General features: G+C 40.1%; 2 protein-coding genes across 6 annotated transcripts in view; one reads left to right on the top strand and one right to left on the bottom strand.

Moving 5' to 3' along the window:
* VWA2 (von Willebrand factor A domain containing 2) overlaps positions 1–16,511 on the top strand; it is a 37,245-nt gene extending 20,734 nt beyond the window's left edge. Inside the window, exons 7-13 of the mRNA XM_044662584.1 lie at positions 279–411; positions 6,777–6,832; positions 9,265–9,372; positions 11,887–12,468; positions 13,725–14,276; positions 15,224–15,346; positions 16,411–16,511. Coding sequence (XP_044518519.1) covers positions 279–411; positions 6,777–6,832; positions 9,265–9,372; positions 11,887–12,468; positions 13,725–14,276; positions 15,224–15,346; positions 16,411–16,511 — 1,655 coding nt within the window. The remainder of the gene's footprint in view (positions 1–278; positions 412–6,776; positions 6,833–9,264; positions 9,373–11,886; positions 12,469–13,724; positions 14,277–15,223; positions 15,347–16,410) is intronic.
* Positions 16,512–19,835: 3,324 nt separating this feature from the next.
* Positions 19,836–22,473, bottom strand: part of AFAP1L2 (actin filament associated protein 1 like 2) — a 57,332-nt gene continuing 54,694 nt past the window's right edge. For all 5 annotated transcript variants that reach the window (XM_044665600.1, XM_044665601.1, XM_044665598.1 and 2 more), the window contains one exon: positions 19,836–21,373. In XM_044665600.1, the coding sequence (XP_044521535.1) occupies positions 21,347–21,373 (27 nt within the window). In that variant the 3' untranslated portion in view covers positions 19,836–21,346. The remainder of the gene's footprint in view (positions 21,374–22,473) is intronic.

Here is a 22,473-nt window from a genome sequence, read left to right on the forward strand (position 1 = left end):
AGAGGAGCTGGAAAGCTCCACTCATCTTTCAGGTTAGCAACTCTCCTGCCATAATCTTTTCCTATCTGTGAAGATGGGATTAACTCTCCCCTGCCCATTTTTAGATTTAATCACCAAAAGTGCATTTTTACCTCTCTTCACATATCACTTGACTTTCCCCAGAGTGTTAGCAAATGGCTGGTAAAGATGAGTGGAACCTATACATTGTAGTTAGTGTCAGCAACCAGGGGAAAGCAGGATGAAATCCCTGGCATCTGTTTTGGGGGCATTTACCCCAGGTTGCAGAGTTGAGCCTCACCTTTGTGAACGAAAGACACTCGAGACCATCAGAGAGGTCACTGGGAACTCTATGTGCTGGAGAGGTTCAAAGAAAACCAAAGCAGTGTTTTCATCCCTCTGCCCATTCTACAGGTGAGTCCACTCTATTCTTTGGGTCCTGGGGCCAGAACCAGGAGTGAACGATTCCTCAAAATAAATTCTGAAAGAAGCAGCATACAGGGGTACACCGGCAGAGGGGAACTGTAGTGTGCAGCTCTCCATAAACATACATCAATAGAGCCTTCAGCAGAAGGGATGAGGACATGGCTTAGGGAGTGGGGCCAGGTGGGAAGGAGCCAATGACAGCTCTCTGGTGATATAGGAAAATGTTGAGCAGGCTGAACTGTCTCATTAATTTATTGCCATGTGAGGCCTGTAAGTGAAACTAGTTTGGTCTAGTTGGACCTGAGCAATAATCATTTATTATATAACAGCTGCCATTTGTATCAGCCTTCCCAAAAAATCTTCATAGACATGATCTCATTTTATCCTCACAATAACCCTAGGAGGAAGGTTGCTATTATGATCGAACCAGATTTATAGATGAGAAGGCCGAGGCTCGGAGAGACTCAGGGGCACAGAATAAATTTCTGAGGAAGGCTAGGTCTTCCTCACTCCAAGTCCAGTGCTCTTAAATGAGTCACTTGTTCTGTGCCATCAGCCTTGAATGTGGCATCAGGAGAAGCTTGAACACAAATAGTAAAAGGCTCCAAACACTCGAAGCTCCTCTGAAGTAAGGCATAATATAACATTCATGTTTAGGGTTTTTTTTTTTTTGAGGATGGAAATGAGAAAATGGGTTGTTGCAGTGTGGTATTATTGATGTTCAGGTTGATTCTTATATAATAAAAATAGTACCTAATATTTATGTAGCACTTGTTATGTGCCAAATGCTTCACAAGTATTATCACATTTGATCCTCACAACAACTCTAGAAGGTAGATAGTGTTATATCCATTTTACAGATGAGGAAACTGAGGATGACAGGTGTTAAATGATGGTTCGGGTTTATATAGCTATAAGTGTCTGAGGCTGGATTTGAACTCAGGTTTTCCTGACTGCAGGCCTAACACACTCCATTCACTGTACCACTTAGCTGTCTTCTATAGAACCATAAGCACTGAATTAGCAATCAGAAAATCTGATTTTAAGTCCTTCCTCTGGGAAACCTAGATTCGAATCTTGACTCTGCTATGATCTGTATGACTTTTGACAAGTTATTTAACCTCTCTTCTCTGGTGACTCACTTTTCCCATCTGTAAAATGAATAGGTAGAATTAGATGGCCTCAATAGTCCCCCCTATCTCCAAGATCCTGCGATCTCAAAGGTCCATTCTAGCTCTCAAGGTCTATGGGTCTTTGATTCTGTGGCCCCAGGCTACATGTACTCTTTTCCCAATCAGAGTCACAAGAGGGGATGTCCAAAAAAGAAATCAGAGGTGAACCCAGGCACATCCATCTTGATGCTAGAAAAACAGTTCAGCATTCTGCTCTTCTGATAGCAGATCAGTAAATGACCTCCCTAAAGATGGAGCACAGTCTTCTTGGAGGAAATATGGACCCTCCTACTAGGTCAAGAGCCTTGTTCAGTTGAAGACATTCCACTCAACCCTTCCCTCAAAATTTTCTTTCCATTTCAAAGACATGCATAGTTGCCTTTGCTTGGGCTTGTAATTTTATGAGACCTGTGGGACCGGATCCTTAATGAGCTGGTAATTTGGCAGCCATTCTAGTTTTTTCCTCCTGGATGGACATTTTACACGAGTATGAACTTTTTCCCCAATTCTTCTTGCCTGGGATGAGCCAGGGAGCTCTCTTGCCATAGGGTGTCCCTTCGCCCCTTACCAGTCACCTCCTTGCTGGAGTTGTCACCAATGTTTTAGAAGCCTCCTAAGAGGATGATCACATTCTCCTAGCTCAGAAAGAACAGGGAGAGATGGCTTTGTAGAATGTTTGGGTGAGAGGAAATCTTAGAAATTATTGAGTCTAATTTGTCGCATTTACAGGAAAGGAAGATGAGGCTTAGGGAATTAAAATGACCTTTATCCAAGGTGATTTTATCACACAGCTACTTAATGACCAAATGGAGACTACAGTCCTGATCCCCTGATCAAAGAAGGAGTCAGCGTTCTTAGTCCAGGGTTCTTGTCACTGTACCATGCTGCCTCCATAACATGGAGCTTTCATTTGGTAGGTTTGAGTACCCTCTTCACTGGGACAGGTCCTCTCGCAAAGAAGGGGTTCTTCAGGAATTTTGGTGAATGGAAGAAGAGATTTTTAAACTATACATGGCATATTTACATTTGGTGCCTACCTTATTCCCACAACCAATCTAGTCTAGAACCTTCCTGAGCTTAGCTAGACTTATCCTTAGAGAGTAGGTGTGGACTCCCCCCTTGGGTTCAGGCTTTTGAAAGACTGTCCATTTTGGTTAGGATTTGTCAGAGCTTTAGCTCTACTGGCATAGTCTTTGAGGGCCCAGGCTATTGGCACACCACCATAAGACACCGGGACAGGAGAGGATCTTAGATTTTGAGCTAGAATGGACCTCAGAACCCAAGTGACTTGCCCAGTTACACAGTCCATTGGTGGCATAGTCCGGTTTTGAACTAAGGTTTTCTGACTCCAAAACCAGGACTTTTTCTAACCCAGAACAACTCCATAAGAAATACACTACTGTGGGGTAGCTTGATGGCTCAGTGGATAGAGAGCTAGACCTAGAGACAGGAGGTCCTGGGTTTGAATCTAGCCTCAGACATTTCCTAGTTGTGTGATCCTGGGCAAATCACTTAACTCCCATTGCCTAGCCCTTATTGCTCTTCTGCCTTTGAAGCAATACACAGTATTGATTTTAAAACAGAAGGTTAATAGGTTTTTTTTTAAGTAGTAGGCTTTTGAAAAAAAAATCTATACTTATTTAGATTTTTGGTACCTACTTAAAAAATGTCTGCCACACCAGTTTAGGAGAGGGAGCCAGGATTTGGAGGACAATTTATTTTTGTCCCTTATTAAAAATATTAAAAATATATTTTATAAAAAATATATTATATAAAAAATAAATAAAAATAAAACCCTTATTTTATAAATTTTAATATTTTATGAGCCAAACTGTTATCAACTTTGTATTTCAGATATTTGAATACTATAGGTACGAGAATAACATTCAGCTGTGTGTGTGCTTACATATATTTGTGTATATACATATAGTCTGTATATATGTATATGTTACATATATTCATTTATATCTAAAGAGAATATGTGTGTATATACACATAAACACACAAACACAGTTCAGCAAACATTTATTAAACATTTGCTATGTGCCAGACACTGCACTAAGTACTAAGGATACAAATAAGAAAAAGAAACAGTCACTGTCCTCATGGAGCTTATTTTCTAATGGGGGAAGAGACACAAAAAAGAGAGCTGAAAAGTGGGTGGCAGAGGGAGCTGCCCAGAATGAAGAAAGAGCATTCTGTGGAGAGGAAAAAAGCAGAGTGGCTGATGGAAAACACAGAGCAAGATATGGTAGCTAGAGTTGGCTTCGGTGTGAGGATGCTCTTTCTCTCTCTCCCATCCCAGCATCCCTGGCTGCTCTCTCCAAGACTCCTTCTCTCATGCTCCACACCCTACTCCCAACACATGGGAATAGGATGGCCAGGCTTACTCCTTGTTCTTCACTAACACTTTTGGACCAACATTACTCAAAAACAGCTGCTCCTTTTGCAATTTAATGTATCTGTGTTTATCAGACCCTTGTGAAGTGATCTACAGACCTCAGTGTCATTATTTCTCTTTTTTCAAGGAATTCAGAACTTTGCTCACAGTCTTCCTTTTAACCTCCCTCTGTGTCTTGTGCTTGGGTTTATGCTCCCTTAAATCTGATAGCTTCACAGTTCATCAGTTTCCTCAATTCCTATGACTTCCATCTTCATGACACCCCAGCCATCCCTACAGAGGATCCCCTTCCCCATAATTAGGCTACCTCTGATCCTCTAAAATTCCCCTTTCTAATCACAACCATTGATCCCAGCATCTCCCTTCTTCTTTTGCCACTATTAAACGTATCCCTTGACTTCACTGAGATGTTCAGTCCTTCCATCAACATCTGTTCTAGCCCAACATCCTTGCTCTGGTTTAATTTTCCCCTTTCCAGGCATGACTCTCTGGTTATCTGGATCAACTATAACTCTGAATTCTTTTGTATCCTTATCCTATCATTGCTCCTGCCTTGATAAACGCCAACCCTTCCTTTTTCCATTACTATTCATGTACTACTGAACTTTGCTGGAGAAAGTCACACAGTCATGCTGACTGCAAATGTATGTTAGCTAATGTTGGTTGGGACCTCTTTTTATTCTTTCCTGATTGATTTCCATCATATTTCTCATAGTCACTCTTCCAAATCTCTCCTTCAGCTCTCTACAATACCTTTTCTCCCCTCTCTCTTTTTACCTCCTACTGTACTGAGAAAATAAAAGCCAACTATAGTCTTCTTTCCCTTACCTCCATCTTTCAAAGGCTTCTCATTGCTGCCCACACTCATTGCATGCCTCAGTTCTCTCTTTTTGTGTTCCTACTTTTTGAGAAAAATTATATAATCACAGATTTAGTGCTAGAAGAGAGCTTAGGGGCACCAAGAAAAGGCTCTTTATTTTATAGATGAATTAATTAAGGCCCAGAGAGGTTAAGTGACTTGCCCTGTGCCAGATTTCTAGTAAGTATCTAAGGTAAAATTTGAACTTGGGTCTTCCTGAGTCCAAGTCTAGAAGCAGCCAAGGACACGCATTCTATGTATGCCTTTGATCCCATTCCCTACCTCTCCTTCAGAGACTTGATCCCTTAATCATTCTTTCTTGTACTTCTTCTGATTTTCAATTTTTCCTTTTCTACTAGTGGTTTTCCTATGTCTACAAAAAGATCTTCCTTAACCTTAAATACAAAAAACTTAAATATTTTACTCTATCCCTCATGCTATTATCCTATTGCTCTTCTCCATTTTGTAGACAAATTCCTAGAGTCATCGGTATTTCTTATGCCTCTATTTCTTCACCTCATTTCTCAGCCCTTTTCAGATTGGCTTCTGACCCCACAACTAGACTCAATTGGATCTTTACAAAATTATCACCTATTTTTAATGACTAAATATGATAGCATTTATTTAAGTTTAATAAAGATATTTTATCAATTGCATGTAGTAACAATTTTCCACACAAGTTTTCTGAAGTTATATGGTCCAAACTGTCTCCCTCCCTCCCTTCTTACCCCCTCCCAGAGATGGCAAGCAATCTGATCTGGGCTATACACGTACCATAATGCAAAACTTATTTGATGGCACTTATTTAGTCCTTATTTCAATTGACCTTTCTGCAGGTTTTGTCACCTTTGAAAACCCTTTCTTTCCTTGGCTTGATCTTAGCCAAATTCTAAGCAATTTCCTTCCTTCCTTCCTTCCTTCCTTCCTTCCTTCCTTCCTTCCTTCCTTCCTTCCTTCCTTCCTTCCTTCCTTCTCCTCATCTGTCCCTCCACCCCTCATTCATCCATCTCTCTATCCCTCCTTCCATATTAGGGGTATGTCATATTGGTGTCAAACTTCAGAAACTGAGTTGGCTTAGTCCACTGCCACTCAGAACTCCAAAACTCAAATGATCCTCCAGCTTCAGAACCCCAGTAGCAGGGACTACATGTGTTTGACATTGTGCTTAGCTTTAAGAAGTAATTTTCCATTGGCTTCTTTGACTTGGGTCTTTTATTCTACCTGTCTGACCATTTCTTCTCAATCTTCATCGCTGGATCATCATTCTTCTTCCATCCACTGTTTAAAGGCCTTCCTCAGACATGGGCACTTCTGCTGTTTTCTTCCTCCTTCCCTCTATCTCACTCATTCCTTTCCCCATGGATTCAATTAGGAATTCTGTAGAGTCTCTCTCCTCCCTGCTATGGATGCAAATACCAATTATCATTTTTATTCTGCTAGACATTTATTTCCACTTGGATATCCCACATCTCAAATTGAATATCTCCAAAATGGAACACTTTATCTCCCTTTCCCTTTTCCCATTTATACCTTTCCTCTAGACTTCTTATTTCTTTGAGAGGTATCATAATCCTCCCAGTAACTCAAGTTCATAACCTCAAAGTTATCCTTGATTCTTCCATATCTAAACAATTTCCACATTTTGTCAATTCTACCTGCAGCATCCTTCCCACCTCTCCAAGACTCTTTACTTACATAGCTGTCACCTTCGTTTAGATCTTCATCACCTCTTGCATTTGCCTCATATATATATATATATAGCATCTCTTCTACAAATGTGAGCTCCTTGACATTTCCAGGTATACTGCATTTTTGTTTTTATATCCTCAGGACTTAGCAAAGCATCTGGCACATAGCAAGTACTTAATATCTGCTGAATTGAATTGAATCTAAATCCCATACTTTTTTCTTCTTTTTTTAGTTGGAAGAAAGTTTTTATAACCCATCCTGCCACATGCTACAGAACAGTATGTCCAGGTATGGTTTTCTGATTGACCTTTTATTTCTGTGTCCCAGGAACAAACTTGGGTATGTTGGTAAAAGAGCTTTTGCAAAAGGCTTAGGGCAGGCAGTGTTTGGATCTCCCAGTTACCCAAGTCCTTAGTCCGAGAGTTGAAAGCCTCATTGTTATCTGAAACCTAATTCTTCGGTATGGATTCTTGCTTTCACACAGGCTATGACTGCTTGTAGACTCAGCTTGTACTTCACACCATGCCTCTAATTTGGGGGCCTTTTGGAATGTTTGGGAAGAAGCATGGTAGGTAAAGGCTGGCATCAAAGTCAGGACTGCCTGGGTTCAAGGCAAGGCCCTGACTTATTCTGGATTCATGACTTTGGGCAAGTCATTTAAACTCTAAATGTCCTAGGCATATCTCTCTAAGACTATTAAGTTGCAGAGGAGATGCTGTCTTGCATTGGCGAAGGGCTTCTTTACACCAGTGAAATAACAGATCCATCCCTTATTCATGTCGCTTTGGAAAGATTGCTGTGAAAAATTGAGGACCTGGAGGCAGCTGGGTGGCTCAGTAGATTGAGAGCCAGTTCTGAGGACAGAAGGTCCTGGGTTCAAATGTGACCTCAGACTCTTCCTGGCTATGTGATTCTGAGCAAGTCACTTAACCCTGAAGTATTGAGATTATCTGTGTTGTGAAGAGGAGACTTTGTTGTTGTTCCCAAACGTATCTTTTAGTTCTCCCCTCAGAAGGAAAGCCAGGAGTGACTTCCCTTCACCAGCTCAGTATGTACTTTACTTGGAGACTATAAATTCATAAAAATCTATTTATTTATAATTAAAAGATATAAGTATAAGGATTAATAACAAGGAAAGCCTTAACACTAACAGGAAATTATATCCACCCACTTTCTACGTTTGTCTCACGACAAAGCCTTCGGTTCATCCAGCTACACTAAAACTGCCTAGCACTAAAAAAGCCCCAAACGCAATCTGACTATAATCTAACTAAAATCCTTATTCAGCTAACTTAATTTGATAAAGATATCTCCAAGTACATATAAATTCAGTCAGCCAAGATGGCAGCTGCTAACTGACAATAAGGTAACCCTGGTATGTCCATGCAAACAGCCTTCGGTCTTTCTTTCTCTGAGCTGTTCTCCAGCAAAACAGATCTACCAGCTTCTTCTTAGGGACGACTTCTCTAGTCAGGAAGGTAGAAAACCTCTTCAGATGGCTTTCAGAGTTCTCTCTTCCCTCTCACCAGCCCAGAGCAAGGTCTCAGATGTCTGCCTCCACCAGCAGCCAGAGAGAAAGTCTGTCAGTCCGTGAGAGGACCTCACCAACTGTCAGAACCTTTTTCTGTGTTCCTCCTTCTAAGTTCTGGTCTCATGCCCAACACTCTGCCTTGCCTGCACCCTCAGAGAACTCTTTATCAAATATCTTATTTTAATCAATACTTAATCAATATCCTAAATTCCTCACTATAACTCCCATTGCCTAGCCCTTACCACTCTTCCGTCTTGGAGCTAATTCCCAGGATTGGTTCTAAGAGGAAAGGTAAAGGTTATTAAAGAAAAAAAAAAACAAGTTGAAGACCCTTCCCACCAATATCTTGGGAACACATTGCAGTGATATTGAATGTGATTTTACGTACCTTTTGCCACTGAGCTCTTTATCGCTGTTAAAGTTCACTCAAAACCAAATGCTGACTTGTATCCCAGCAGCAAGGGAGAATAATGATTTTCAGCATTCTTTCTGTGCCAGTCTTGTCCAGAACTGACTGCATTTTGTTTTAAGCGAGAAGAGCTAGCTTCATTTAAAGCCAGGAATTCCTGTAAACCAACAAAAACATGTTTGAATTTCCTCCCCCTTAGATTTCACAGCAGGCTTCAGGTTCAATCAACACCCTTCCATGCTCTAATTAAGAGGTGTAGGGTCTTACTGATCCTGACAAATTCTAACAGTGCAATAGAACTATAGATAGACTTGATTCATTAATTAGCTGATTTTCTACAATTAATTAGCTAATTGTTCTTCCTTGCTATAAACATTAGATATAGTCATTGATCTGAGAAAAGATCTCCATTAAACAAATGGAGTCCTTAGGGATCAAAAAGGCTACATGATCTAACCCTCATTTGCACATGAGGAAACTGAGTCCCAGAGAAGCTGAGTAATTGTGCCTACAGTCCCAAAGATAGTAAGTGTGAGGGGTGGGTTATTGAATCCAGGTCCTTTTATTCCAGAGGCAATGCTTTTTTCACTATCCCATAAGTCTCACTAACTAATATTGCTTAGAGAACTTGCTTTTGTTTTGAGCAGGAAAGCTGTGGAGGTCTTGACTTAATGGCTGAGACTTGATTTTCAGCCCCATATTATACCATTCATTGTTTTGCCTCTGACTAAATTGATTTTTGGCCAATGCACATCTCTTTCTGCAAACTCTGCTTGATAGATCCGTGTGATTCCCAGCCCTGCCAGAATGGAGGCACGTGTGTCCTAGAGGGATTAGACAAGTACCATTGTGTCTGTCCCATTGGATTTGGAGGGGAGGCCAACTGTGGTGAGTATTTATTCTCTTAACCATCCGTCTCTCCTGATTTATAGTAAATGTGCTGGAAGCAGCAACTTGTTGGAGAGCTATGACAGTTCCAAGTAGCTTATTCCTTTTAGTTTTGGCTTGTTTCATAGCCTCCTTAGATGTCTTCTCTGGAATACCTTGTGCTTCCTAGATCTTATGAATAAATGCATGAGCCGGGACTCAGAACTGGGATGTCTTTCTCTTCCCTTTTGTTGTTCAGTCATTTCACTCTTGTCTGATTCTTTGTGACCCCATTTGGGGTTTTCTTGGCAAAGATACTAGAATGGTTTGCCATTTCCTTTTCCAGCTAATTTTACAGTTGAGAAGAGTGGTGCAGACAGGGTTAAGTGACATGTCCAAGGCCATATAGCTAGTAAATGTCTGAGGCTGGGTTGGAGCTCAGCTCTTCCCGACACCAGACCCTGTGCTCTATCTACTCTACTTCCTTTCTGTAGAAATAAGCTATGTGGTCAATATGCTTTCAGTCTTAAGGGTATTTGCAGCTTGTGATGGGTGAGGCTATGTATAGGATAGGGCCATTCTTGGAGTAAATTGCCAGTGAATTTTAGTGTTATCTCTACCAAATCAACAAACATTTAGGCATCTACTATGTGCCAGGCACTATGCTGAGTGCTGAGGATGTAAAGAGAGGCAAAAAGAGTCCCTGGCTTCATGGAGCTCACATATTCAAATGGGAGAAACAAAATGCAAGGATCTAATTTTATACCAAATCTATACAGGATAAATTAGATATAATCTCCCACAGAGGGCACTTACAGAAGGAGTAAGACTTTGAAGGACTTGAAGACTTGAGGGAATGTGGGGGCAGCTGGGTAGCTCAGTGGATTGAGAGTCAGGCCTAGAGATGGGAGGTCCTAGGTTCAAATCCGGCCTCAGACTCTTCCCAGCTGTGTGACCCTGGGCAAGTCACTTGACCCCCATTGCCTAGCCTTACCACTCTTCCACCTAGGATCCAATACACAGAAGTTAAGGGTTTAAAAATAAATTTTAAAAAAGACTTGAGGGAACTGAGGAAGAAGAAATGAGGAGGGAGCTTATTCCAGGGAAGGGCAACAGACCTGGAAGTCATAGTCAGGAGATGGATTGTTATGACTAAGGGACAGCAAGGAGCCAATGTCTCTGGATCATAGACTATTTTAAGGGAAGTAAGTGTGAGAAGGCTGGAAAGGTAGGAAGGGAGCAGACTTTAAAAGTCAAACAGACAATTTTGTATTTGATCCTAGAGATAGCATGGAACCACTGGAGTTTACCGAATAGAGAGTGACATGGCAGGATCAGAGCTACACTTAAGGAATGTTATTTTGGTAGTTAAACGGAGTAGAGAGAGACATGAGGTAAAGAGACCAACCAACAGGCCATTAGCTATTCTTCTGTGGGTCAGCCATTTAACCTTTCAGGCCTCAATTTTTGGGGATATTAGTATTTCCCTTGTCCACTCACAGACCAGTTTTGGAAATCAATGGATGTTGAGTGCTTTATAAAAAAAAAAAGCAATGAGGTGAGGCTTTTTTAAACCACTCTTCAAAGTTTCTAATGAGTTCTTAATTGCCAAATCTAATGACTTTTTCTCTATACTCATCCTTCATGACTTTTCTGTAGTGTTTGACCCTGCTGATCACATTCTTCTGGATACTCTTTCCTCTATGGATTTTCCTGAGTCTGCTTTCTCTTTTTGTTACCTTCCCCCTCTTAATCTCCCTAGCTGGATTTTCATGTCACACCCACCAACTATGGGTTATCTTTTATCTCAGTACTCTGGAACTTGGTGATCTAATCAGCAACTATGAGTTCAGTCATCTCTGTGCAGATGATTTCAGAGATTTGTATATCTACCTCTAATTTCTCTTCTAATCTCCAGTCTTACTTCATCAACTACTTGTTAAATATTTCAGACTAGATGCGACATACACATCCCAAAATGTCACATTTCCAAAACAAAAGGTTTCTTTTTGGCATCTCTTCTTTGGAATTTCCTTATTATTGAGGAAACCATCAACTTTATAGTCTCCAGGGTTTGCCACTTCAGTGTCACTCTCAGTTCCTTACTTCTTCACTCCCCATCGTCAGTTAGCTGCCAAATCTTGTCATTTCTATCATCATGTCTCTCATATGTTCCTTTCTTTCCACTCTTGTTCAAGACCCCTTCATCTCCTGAACTATTGCATCTCTTCTTCAAATTTCATTCCCACTCCTACCCATCTTCCACACAAATATTCAAGTGATTTCCCTGATCAAATCACCCACCTACTCAGTAAATTCCAGTGGATCCCTTCTACCTCCATGATGAAACAGAAAATTTTCCAGCATTTGAAACTCTAAACTTAGTTCCTTTTTAGCTTTTGAATCTTCCCTCCACACACTATGATCTAATCTTATTGGCCTACTTGCTATTCCTCAAATATGACAATATCTCCCATTTGTGTGCCATTGCTCTGACTACTGATTGACTGACGATGATGATTTCTCTCCTTTCAGCACCAACGTTGAGCCTGGAATGCACTGTCAACCTCCTCTTCTTGCTGGATAGCTCATCGGGCACAACCCTGGAGGGATTCCTTCAGGCCAAGGCCTTTCTAAAGAGGTTTGTCCAGGCTGTGGTGAGCATGGACTCTCCAGCAAATGTAGCAGTGGCTCAGTACAGCAAGGAGGTGGAGATCTCCGTCCAAATGGGAGAATACCAGGATGTACCCAGCCTCGTGAAGAGCCTGGACGGAATGCATTTCACTGGAGGACCCACATTGACAGGAAGAGCTTTGGAGCATGTTGCTAATAATGGCTTTGGGGACATACTTTCTTTTGGAGAGACCCATGTTCCCCAACCACCTCAAGTGGTGGTCCTGCTTACTGACTCAAAGCCCCAAGACCTAGTGGCAGGACCAGCAAGATATGCCCGTGACCGGGGACTCTTCCTGATTGGAGTAGGTAGTGAGTTTCTGAGAGCAGAACTGGAAGAAATCACTGGCAACCCAAAGCAAGTGATAACCTACTCCAACCCTCAGGATCTTTTCAACAAAATCCCTGAACTCCAGAAAAGAATCTGCAGCCTTCAGAGGCCAGGTAAGATGTTCACTTAACAAGTGATAAAAATCAGTTTGGGATGTGTCTTCTTGGCCCAAATAACACAGAAGTCATTGAAATATATGTCTCCTAATAAAAAGCATTCATAACCAGTCAGGAGCTCTTCTCTACTTGATGGTGGCATTAGTGGACCTAATTAGAATCACTGAATTTTAATGACTGCAAGGGGCCTCATGTCATCTGGTTCAACTCATTCCCTGTTCCACTCCCCAATACTTGGAGTATGCAGTCCCCACTCTCACATCCCTGGCAGGTGGTCATCCAGCTTCCATTTACTGATCTTATGTGACAGTGAATTCACCACCTTCCAAAGACAACCCATTTCATTTCTGCACAGACCTGGGTTATAACTTGTGGCTTATATTGAGCCACAAATTTGCCTTCCTGTAGCTTGCAGTAAATTGATTGGTGCTTATTCTGGTCTCTGGGGTGAAGCGATTTAATTACTTTTCCACAGGACAACCAAATCTCATTTTTGAAGACAGTTATCTTGTACCTCCTAAGTTTGTGTCACTTAGTAGACTAAACAGAACTAATTCTTCCAACAAATCCCTTGTGTTCAGAATGGCTTGGAGTCCTCTCACCATCCTGGTCACTATTCCACAGGTGTTTTCTGGTTTATCGATGTTAAAAGGATTTTTTTAAGCCAGCACTTAGCAGAGTGCCTGGCACATACTAGTGTTGATTGATTGATTACCCCCTAAATGTGATTCTCTCTGGAGGTTGGAGTGGTTTCCTAACTGTTTCTGACCCAGAAGGAATAGAAATGAACAAATATGGAGATCGCCTTCTAGTTAGCAGTCATCCCTCTGCCATCAGCTAAAAGGAAGAGGCACAGGTGGGATTTCCAAGTCATCCCCAACAATGGTTAGTCTTGTGTAATGAAACAGGTTGTGTGAGAAGTTGTACTCTAGAGAGGTGCTTAACCTTTATGGTCTCATGGATTCCATTGGCAGTCCTGTGAAATTTCTGGACTTCTTCTCAGATTTATGTTTTTATGTATAAAATATGTATAAAACAAAAAGTATAAAATACATACATTTGCATATTTATATGTGTATAAAATAAATTATGATATATAGAATTTATATATAACATATAATATATAATTAAAATAAAAATATATTAAAATAAAGTTATCTACTTTTTTTTTTTTAAGTCCACTGGTCCCACATTAAGAACCCCTGGGTTAGATTCAGATTCACTAAAGACTCAGCATCTTTATGTTCCACTAGGTTGCCAGTCTCAGTCTCTGGACCTGGTTTTCCTGTTGGATGCATCAGCCACAGTGGGACAGGAGAACTTCATGAAGCTCCAGAGTTTCGTAAGAGGGAGCTCTCTTCAATTCAATATCAACCGGGATGTGACCCAGATTGGCCTGGTTGTCTATGGCAGCAGGGTCCAGACCACGTTTGGCCTGGATGCACACTTGACCAGCTCCAGCCTCCTGCAAGCCATCAACCAGGCTCCATACATGGATGGGGCAGGCTCCACCGGCAGCGCTCTCCTGCATGTCTACGAAGAGGTGATGACTGTCCAGAAGGGAGCCCGGCCCGGGGTGAGCAAGGCAGTGGTTGTGATTACAGAAGGGACCGGAACCGAAGATGCTGTTGTGCCCGCTCAGAAGCTTCGAAACAATGGCATCTCGGTCCTGGTCATAGCTGTGGGACCCGTCCTGAAGGAGACGCTCCTAAGATTTGCAGGTTCTCCTGACTTCCTGATACACGTGGCTTCTTATGAAGACCTCAAGAACTACCAAGACTTATTCATTGAAAGGATATGTGAAGGTGAGCTGTGATGGCTGGTAAATGTGCTCTCTGGGCTAGCCTGGGAAACCTGCGGGGAACTTGAATTCTCATCAGGGACCTGCTTTTTACCCATCAAAAGGCACTTGATCAAATCTAGGTCATGAATTTTGAGACATCAGGGATCTAAGAGATAACCAATAAAACCCTCTCATTTTACAGATGAGAAAATCAAGACTCCAAAAGGTTAGGTTATGTAGCAAGTTGGGATTTGAGCCTAGGTCATCTTCAAATCTGCAGAGGGTTTTTTGGGGATTTTTTAAAATTTAAAATTTTGGGTTTTTTTTTAAAATTTAAAATAAAAATTTAAAAACAAAGTATAGATCATCAAACAAGTGGGCATGATGTGAACAAGCTCTGTAAGAAAATAAGACTCCTGGTCCTTCCATTTACCAGTTCTTTAACTTTGGTTAAATCATCTCTCTCTGGACCCTAAAATTCCTCATTTCTAAAATGAAGAGATGAACTAGATCAAAAGCTCTTAAACATTGTTGGATTCTTGCCTCCTTTGACTCTCTAGCAGTCATTTTACTCCCTCCTAGAATAATGTTTTTAAATGAATGAAATCACATTACAAAGGAAATCAAAGATTAGTGAAAATAATACATTTTTAAAAAACTGACCACAGGTTCCTAGTTAAAAAACCGCTGACCTAGATGGATGATCCTGAGATCTCTTTCAATTCCTGTATTCTAAGGGTATTATGTATACAAGTTCTTCTTTAGTGCTGAGATGTGGCGTTGTCTATTCTCAGTGTCCTGGGTTGTATTGTATAATAGTACCAGAGGGAAATATATTGTGTCTGTGGTCATCTCTACCACCCTTATGCTTTTCTGTTAGGTTTGTTCAGTTAGGTTCAGATCTCTACTGGTCAATCTAAGTTTGGGTTTGACCAAGTCTTTTCCAGGTTAATTCTTTCTCCATTCCAGAAGCCAAGAGGCCAGTCAACCTCTGCAAACCCAGCCCATGCATGAATGATGGGATATGCATCCTTCAGAATGGGAGCTACCGGTGTGAATGTAGAGGATGGGAAGGTCCCCACTGTGAGAACAGTAAGTGAGACAGCAGTTACTCTGGATAGAAGAGAATGGGACTTAAGAAGGTAGACTTAAAGAAGTAAAACGTGGATTTTCCCAGGGTTAATTTTGCAGGGTTCTCCAAATCTTTGGAGCTATTAGATCCTAAAATCCTCATCTCAGAGGTGTTGATAGCTCAATCAATAAGATTTTGTAAAAAAAAAAAAGAACTACTATGTGCAAGGCTCTTGGAGCTTACATTCTAATAGGGGGATATATAATATGTAGGGAAAGAAAATTTAATCACAGGGAATTCTGAGTAAAACCAGAGATTGTCACACTCACTCTGGTAGCAATAGTAGTATTGATATGCTTATCATTTCTAGGGGAAGAGGTGGAAAGCTGGGAAGGATGGCAGGGTGTATGCATGTGGTGACAATGGAGAAAAGTTTGCACTGGTCAAATGTCCTGTGGATAGCTGGAAGGGATGTGAAACCAACTGAATACAGTGGGTCAAAGTGGGTGTTTATGTACTCACTCACAATTCAGGAGAACTCAGCCCTGAGGAGGAGTCTCAAAGCTGAGTGAATTCTTTGAGGGTCGAAGGCCATGGTCTCCAGTGGCACCATCTTAGAAGGTATTTCTGAAGTCATGGTCAGCCTGGGTTGCAGATACTTTTTTGCAGCTCTTCTCACCTTGTTCCCCCTCCCCACTTCCAGCCTCTTATAATAAGATTTTTAAAAAAATTTTTTTAAGAAAAAATTTAAAACTTTTATCTTCCATCTTAGAATCAATACTGTGTACTGATTCCAAGGTAGAAGAGTGGTAAGGACTAGACAATGGGGATTAAAGTGACTTGCCCAGGGTCATACAGCTAGGAATTGTTTGAGACCTGATTTGAACCTAGAACTTCCCTTCTCTAGGCTTGTCTCTCAGTCATAGAGCTGCCCCTATTTATTTATTTAGTTAGCTGTGTGACTCTGGAGAAGACACTGAGAGATTCTGATCCACATTTTAAAGAGAAAAGAGGACTATTTGATATGTTTCAACTTCTCAGGAAAGATATAAAGACCAAGTCTCCTTTGTTTTCTCTTCCCCAGGAATCTTGAGAGGTGACTCTCCCAGGCCTCATGGCTTGCCTCAGTATTCCTCAAACTGGCAGCAACGGTACCAATCACGGCATTTGCAACTGGGCAGCTGAACCAGCACTGCAGCTTGTGGCGGCAATTCTATGTGATCATCCATTTTAGGCTAACAGTATGCATGACGACCCAAAAATCACTGTCTCGTGGTGAAAATGGGTCCTAATTCAGAGGCAATGCTCCTTAGCAACACTTACTAGCAGCAGATGAATACATTAATTATTGGGTTACTTTTTTTTAAAAACAACCAACACAGCAAAGCATAAGTCAATATTTATTTTCACCTGAATGTCAACTTACAAAGCACATTTCATCCTTCCTCCACGGATATACCTAAAGAGAGCCTTCCTTTTGGAGGGGTGACAACATTGATGGGCCAACGTGGTGACTTGGGCTGGTGTCTGGTGTGGGAGTCTGGCATGCTTCTTGGAATCCTGCCTTCCCAGGGAGCTGTCCAGCATGATGTTAGTTCCATATTGCTCACATGGAATAACTGTTAACACCTGTGTTTTAGGACTTTAGATTTGGGGAATTTTTCACATGCAGCATGATGTAGCCACTCTAAGTTTGGAAAACTGACTCAAGGTATGTGGAAATAAGGTAAATGATTTTTAAGATGTAGTTATACTTTCCTTCAGTATGGATTTCACAGTGCCAAGTGAGGCTTGCCAAGTAACTAATGCCACCAGAATGGAGATTCACTGCTTAACATCTGCTTGTTTGTTTGTTTGCTTTTTACACGTGGGAGAAACTTAGGGAGAATAGAGTAGCAGGTTCAGATCAGAGGGAGAATGGAACACTGTTGAGTTTTGATCAACTGGAAATCTCTGCAGTTAGGTTGAGTTCCCTCAGATATGTTTTCTTTATTAGTTGACTAAAGGCTTGGTTAATGTTGTTGCTGTTTAGACTTCTTGACAATTTTTCTTCATTCCTCCTTTGATTGCCATTTTTATTATTTTAGAGTGGGAGTGGAGCAAAGAAAGCCATAATTAAAATTAAAACTTAAAGTTAAATTAAAATTTAAAAATACTTTTGTGAACATGACACATTTTGCTTTTTGAAAGCAACATGCCAAGTTTTAAAACAAAATATTAAGGGGAAAGCCTAGTTGGCAAGTTCTTTAACAGGAGTTGATCAAACAAAAAGTGATTAGTTTGGAAAATATTCATTTTTCTAGTGAACTTAGCTAGATTCATACTCTTATTTGGATGCTATCCAGTCTGTTTTCTCAGAGGAGACCCCTGTACAGCAGTACCCCAAATTCAGATCCTCTGTAAAAAGTCCACTTAGGTTTAAAAATACCAATATGCTTTAAAATAGCGAACCTAAAAATAAAATCTATGGCAAAGCCTCTACCACATATATTAAAGGTACTAGTGATTAAGTTGACAGGTTAATTGGCTCCATCTTGATCACATAACTCTCTGGAGAACCTTTTCTATAAAAGCATTTATTGGTTTGAGGACTTGCCGTATGTCCCTGCCATCTTTCTCACCTACAGCTCTTTGTTCCATTGTTCTAGTTAAGCAGGCTGAAGATCTTCTGTGTATAACTTGGTGTTGGAGCTTTAAAAGAGAAACAGATCTAATGTGGCAAGTCACCCTCTGTGAATATGATCTCTGGAGTTGGTGTGTTGCTGAAAACATATGTGTCAAAGGTGTATTTTGGTTTTCCTTCATGAATGTTAGTCATTGCAGAATGGTGGAAAGAACACTGGCTTTGGAGTCCCGGGTCTTGGGTTGAATCCCAGTTATTGCTACTTTATTGCTGGGTAATACTGGACAAGTCATTTACACTCTGTAGACCTCAATGTCTTTATGTTGAGCAGGGTAGACTAGATGATGAGTTCCTAACCTTTTTTCTTAAGTTTTGTTTGTGTCATGGACCCACTCTGATAATCTAATGGAGTTTATGGATTCCTCAGAATAATGTTTTTAAATAATTGAAGGGAATGCTAAATTTCAGTTAGATGTTTGTAAAAAGGGAGATATAATTCCTTTTTATCTAAATTCAGGAACTCCATGAAACCTACCCCCAGGTCCCTTGGAAGAACGTTGATTATGAATATCTGGACTAGGTGATGTCCAAGGTTACTTTCAGCTCTAAATCTCTGATCCTAGGGATTATTTTTGGCAGACAAGCGTGGTACTACTACTACTAGAAAATCTCATTATCAACAGAAGATTATGTCTCTAATTAGGTCAGAGAATGGTCAAATGCAAATTTGTAGTTATAGGCTGTAGACTGCATTTCTGTATGTAATTTTTGAGATACTGTTTTTAAATGCATTTTTTTGCAGGAAGGCATGATAAACCTTTTCCTAAAGTTTAAGCAATATGATTTTCCCTATAAGAAGACTTTAACCATAGAAACTCATAAAATAATTAGCTTTAGGCATAGAGGGGTTGGGGAGAAGCCATTTGATAAAAACCAGATTTAAAAAAATACCAGATAATCACTAGTGAAAAGCTGAAACAAATATCATATGTGAAATGATCATAGAAGAAGCTTACATGAATGACTGGCACCATTCTATTTTTATAATTATTTCCTCAAAGACCTTCAGTGTAAATGGAATTCACCCTAAATTAGATCTTTGAATTTATTTATTGAGAATATGGAATCATTAAAGAGATTAAGAATAGCAAATTTTGTTTTGTTTTGAAAACCCCTGCCTTCTGTCTTAGAATCAATCAATATCAAGTATTAATTTTAAGACAGAAGAACAGTATGGGCTAGGCTATTGAGGTTAAGCGACTTGCCCAGGATCACACAGCTGGGAAGTATCTGAGGCCAGATTGAAACCCAGAACCTCCTGTCTATAGGCCTGGCTTTCAATCCACTGGGCTACCTACCTGTCCCAAGTTTTGTTTTTTGAAGGGAGAAGGGATACTCCCTCCAAGACTTTGATAGCAGATACTATTTTCAGTAGTCTAATCATTACAAAAAATTAGATGGGGAGTAGAAACACAGAAGAAAAACATTTCCTTGATCACTTGGTTTGATGGGTATATGATTGGGGATGTAGACTCTAAACGATCATCCTAGTGCAAATATTAATAATAATATATGGAAATAGATCTTGATCAATGACACATGTAAAACCCAGTGGAAGTGCTCATTGGCTACAGAAGTGGGGGGGGGAATATGAATCATGTAACCATGGAAAAATATTCTAAATTAAGTAAATAAATAAATTTAAAAAAATTAGATGGCTCTTTAATATGTTAGAATCTATTGAGATGTGTTCAACATTTCCACTTAGAAGTAATTTGCTTCATTTGAAGGACTGCAATTATTGCTGAGTGTAATATAAATTTGATTTGGGGCATGAGTCTACTCAGCCCAGGTCACCACATGACACATTAAAAAAAAACTCAAAATATACTTAATACTTTATTTTTTAAAAAAATCTAAAACACCAAGAACAAGTTTATGACAAAGGAAATAAATGCCCTGTGATTAGAAAGACAGTGAGAATTACAAAGATGTTTTGATGGGGCAGGGGTAGAAGGAAGGTTGAGGTGATGATGAAATGTCTGAAAACCTTTTCTTTTAAGCAACAACAAATATACACCAGTGTTTATTTTTCTATCAAAGAAAAAAGACAAGGCCACCAAGTGGAAGGTCATCATCTGTTAGTTGTGATTTGTTTGTTTGCTTGTTTTTAAAAGTGGGGTGGGTGAAATAAGCACCTATTTCCATTCAACAAATTCCACAGTATTCTTCTTGGAGGGAGCCTGGGCACTGCCTACCGAAGGAGGAAAAAGAGTACTTGTATCCCTCAGTTTGAGACATTTAATCCATTTATTAGAACTAACCAAATAAAGAGAAAAGGACATTTTTAGCTCTTCATTGAACCTGGTTAATGAAATATCTTTCAACTAGTTCTCAGACATTGTTTTTAAAACATGGACAAAGAGAACATCTTTGGTTTTGTGATCAAAATATGCACGAGATGACATTTTCTCAAAAATGGCTTTTGTATACTGGCTTTATGTGATTTCACGGTTACTTATAAAATGTTAGCGCCCAATAGGATCTTGTCCTCATATTAATTTAAAAAAAAACACATTCTTACATCTTCAATACCAGTGAATGAGGGATTTTTACTAAAAATAATTTACCAACAGTAGAGTTTCCTAGTCTTTTTCTCCCCTCTGAAAGGGTAGCACCCACACAAGTGGGTTTTTTGTTTTAAAGCAAGTTCTAGGCTATTTCTACATGTGTGGAATCATAAGCCAAACAACCTGAAACAAGAGTTTGCGCTGTCTAGAGCACAACTGCTCTGGGTTTGAGCCACCGAGCCTGGAGCCTGGCTCCCTCAAAGCAGGGAAAATTGAACTTTATCGGCCAGTACTAAATAGAGATGATGCTGATGATTTTAGGTTATCTTGGTTGCTGAAGCCAAAATTCCAAGTTGGAGAACCATTCAGCTACCAGGATTCTTTACATGTTTCCTCCCCCTCCCCCTAAAAAAAAACCAACAACAAAAACGAAACTTCTTGTTATGGAACTATGAGCTAAATTTCAATAATGCAATTAATAAATTTGTATGTAGAAATACACAAACCATCCCTAACAATAACATTAGCATTCCTGTTTATAACAGTGGATTAGGAATACCATGAAAGTGTCTTTTCCTTTTGTGTTATTTCCCTTGGTGGTGAAAAGGGACATGGGAGTCATCCCTTCCACTCTCCCCACTACCTTGGGGAGGTGCAGGAGTCCTTAGCCAAAGATCTCCGTTCACAGTTGTCTCGATCCTTTCTTTTCCTTCTGAACAGACTCTCCAAGCCCAATGTTTTCTGCTTTTAGGTCAGACCTTAACTTGGGAGGATTGTCATCCAAGGTCCATATCAATAATGTCAGTTTTTATTGGAAGGTCAGTTTCCTAACTTGCTCCTTTCTTCTCCCATTCCTGGAACACAAAAACACCACCAAATTAATTTTTTTGGTAATAGAATTTTTGTTTCATGGATTAAATTAGTACTTTGAATGAGCTTTAGCTTTTTTTCTGAAACAAAGCTATATCTTTCTTAACACCAGTAAGTCTCCTGTCATGGAATACCAGAGTTTTAAACAATTGAAATGTGTGGATCACCCAGAAGACCAATGGGAGACCCTTGAGTGTGAGTAGTCTATTGCAGGAAAAGAGACTAGCCGAAAAATGTATAAACTTAAAAGATTGTGAACTGGTTATGTAGAGAGGAAAGGGACACCCAGAGGACAGCCTATGCCATTGATATTCAAATCATGTCAAGAGATCTAAAAGAAAGCCTCCCAGCATGTTGGATGGAAGACTGATGGGAAGACACATACAAAAGGCCCACAAAGAGAAGGCGGTGATGGGTTGCAATCTGTACTGTTGGCATGAGTAGAGAGACACAGATGAGATCAAAGAAATGGAATTTTATGCATCAAAAATACTTCCACTAAAATAATTCCACTAAAGCATGTGTTTCCCTGGTTCTAGGTGAGGCTTAAGTTCACTAGCATCAAAACTGCATTTGCAGTTATCACCATTAGTACAACAGAAAAGGGTATGGTGTTAGAAACTCATTCCCTAGGCTAGTTACTGTACTAAATCTCCAGAAGTTAGATAAACCAGATTAATTTATATAGATTATGTTTCTTGGACCAGTGCTCTGGGGTGGATTCCAAAAAAGCCTCTTGCATGGTTGTAGAACAGAAATAAGGGCCAGATTTTGTTTTAGTTTTTGTTTTAGTTTTAGTTTTTTTTTTAAACCCAAAGATGCACTTGGCAGCCCCAGGCAAGTTGTATTTCTTTGCAAAGCAGAGAATGATGCATTAAGTTTCCTACCCACCTATTCTAGCCTGCAGGGAAAACCAAGTTACACTATTTCAGGAGAAAAGCAGTTGGCAGTGAAAACTAAAATCATGGAAGGCTCAGATGATGAGGGTTTGGTCTCTATGATCTTTTTATCCAGTAAGTTCAGCAAGGGTTTTCAAGTTCTTTCCCTATAGTTTACAGCTCTCCCAGCTGCTGATGAATTCACT

This window comes from Gracilinanus agilis, chromosome 2, assembly GCF_016433145.1.
Source record: "Gracilinanus agilis isolate LMUSP501 chromosome 2, AgileGrace, whole genome shotgun sequence".
In the NCBI taxonomy this organism is placed as follows: domain Eukaryota; kingdom Metazoa; phylum Chordata; class Mammalia; order Didelphimorphia; family Didelphidae; genus Gracilinanus; species Gracilinanus agilis.